This window comes from Notothenia coriiceps, unplaced genomic scaffold (genome assembly GCF_000735185.1).
Source record: "Notothenia coriiceps isolate Sejong01 unplaced genomic scaffold, NC01 NC01_scaffold00015796, whole genome shotgun sequence".
Lineage (NCBI taxonomy): Eukaryota > Metazoa > Chordata > Actinopteri > Perciformes > Nototheniidae > Notothenia > Notothenia coriiceps.
In genome coordinates this window covers 162,520-163,873 of record NW_011348497.1, presented here as the reverse complement: position 1 = coordinate 163,873, position 1,354 = coordinate 162,520, and the positions used below count along the sequence as shown (strand labels likewise).

The 1,354-nt window shown below is 38.5% G+C and overlaps 1 protein-coding gene and 1 non-coding gene across 2 annotated transcripts in view; both read right to left on the bottom strand.

Annotated features, from left to right (window-relative positions):
- LOC104949208 (bromodomain-containing protein 2-like) overlaps positions 1-811 on the bottom strand; it is a 6,470-nt gene extending 5,659 nt beyond the window's left edge. The window contains exon 1 of the mRNA XM_010775522.1: positions 760-811. Within this exon, the coding sequence (XP_010773824.1) occupies positions 760-811 (52 nt within the window). The remainder of the gene's footprint in view (positions 1-759) is intronic.
- Positions 735-817, bottom strand: trnal-cag (transfer RNA leucine (anticodon CAG)). Its single transcript has one exon. It is a non-coding gene; the product is annotated as a tRNA-Leu (tRNA).
- Positions 818-1,354: the final 537 nt, after the last annotated feature.

The following is a 1,354-nucleotide window of genomic DNA, read 5'->3' as shown; positions in this document are numbered from 1 at the left end:
GAGTCGGGCTGAGTATGCTAAACTAGAGAGAGAATCGCTGGCAAGGGGGCTACAACTACAACAAGATGAACATATTTGACCGTGATTTAATTGCAATACACGTTTCATAATGATGCCGAAGTAACAACATACTGATACCGGTTAGTAAAAACCATGAATTAATGCTTTGACATGTCTGCAGACACGACGGCAGGCGAAAAACCTTTTTAAAATGCGGGTTTTCTGAATGGAGCTTGGCTAAGCTAACGTTGTAAATGCTCCGATCGTCCACGCTCACAACAACGGCCTATACAGACATAAATAAACCAGCGACTGTATTTGCCATGACACAGACAGTCTGTGGTTTGTACTTGTTTAACTTTTGTCTAGTTTCTGAACAGATATGAGGAGCTGTGAGCTTGAGTGCTAACAGCTAANTTTTGTCTAGTTTCTGAACAGATATGAGGAAATGTGAGCTCTGAGGGCTAACAGCTAACGGCTGATGTTGTTTTTCTGGGGTTCTCATTGAAGAGGACGTCACGGCTCCGCCTACACTATAGATACTGCCCCTGTTCCTAAACTGTAATGGCAATGCGCCATAAAGTGAGCAAGTCCTAACAAGGCCTAACGAGGCCTAGCCATACCGAGCAAGGCCGTGTAGTGGAAATGCGGCATTATTCTACTTTACCTGTGTGTCTCAGGAAGGTGAAGTTTGCATTTACTTTTAAGTCATCAGGGGGTTCTCAAAAGGTTGTTGTCAGAAGTGGGATTCGAACCCACGCCTCCAGAGGAGACTGCGACCTGAACGCAGCGCCTTAGACCGCTCGGCCATCCTGACATAGGAAGTGATGTCATCACATCAAATCTGACTCGAAATGATAAAATACAGACACTATATAATTAGATTTCAGTCCATTTATCAGTCAAAAAGGTGACAAATTAAAAATAAAAAGTACAGAATTCTGTTATTTAAGACTATTAGATTGTCAGTTGTAAGCTATTTATTTATTATACATAGTTCAGGTATTATTCCTGTATGACATTTAACATTTGAATGTTTTGTAGTCATCTTTTGGTACAGATGTTTTGACAGTATTGCATAAATGTTTAAAACAAAAAAATCTAAATTGACGCAATAACCTTTTATAATAGCCACTTTAAATTTAAAACGTATTAAAAAAAATATTTGTTTGAATTGCTTTTGAATCACTATTGCCTTGAGTATAGGGGTGGGCGATATCGAACAATATAATATCACGATATTTTTCAAGCAGTATCACGATAGACGATATTTATCACGATATTTTTTCATGTCGGTTATTACGGTTATTTTTCAAGTTACTTAACAGTACAACCACCTACAAGGTAACAAAAA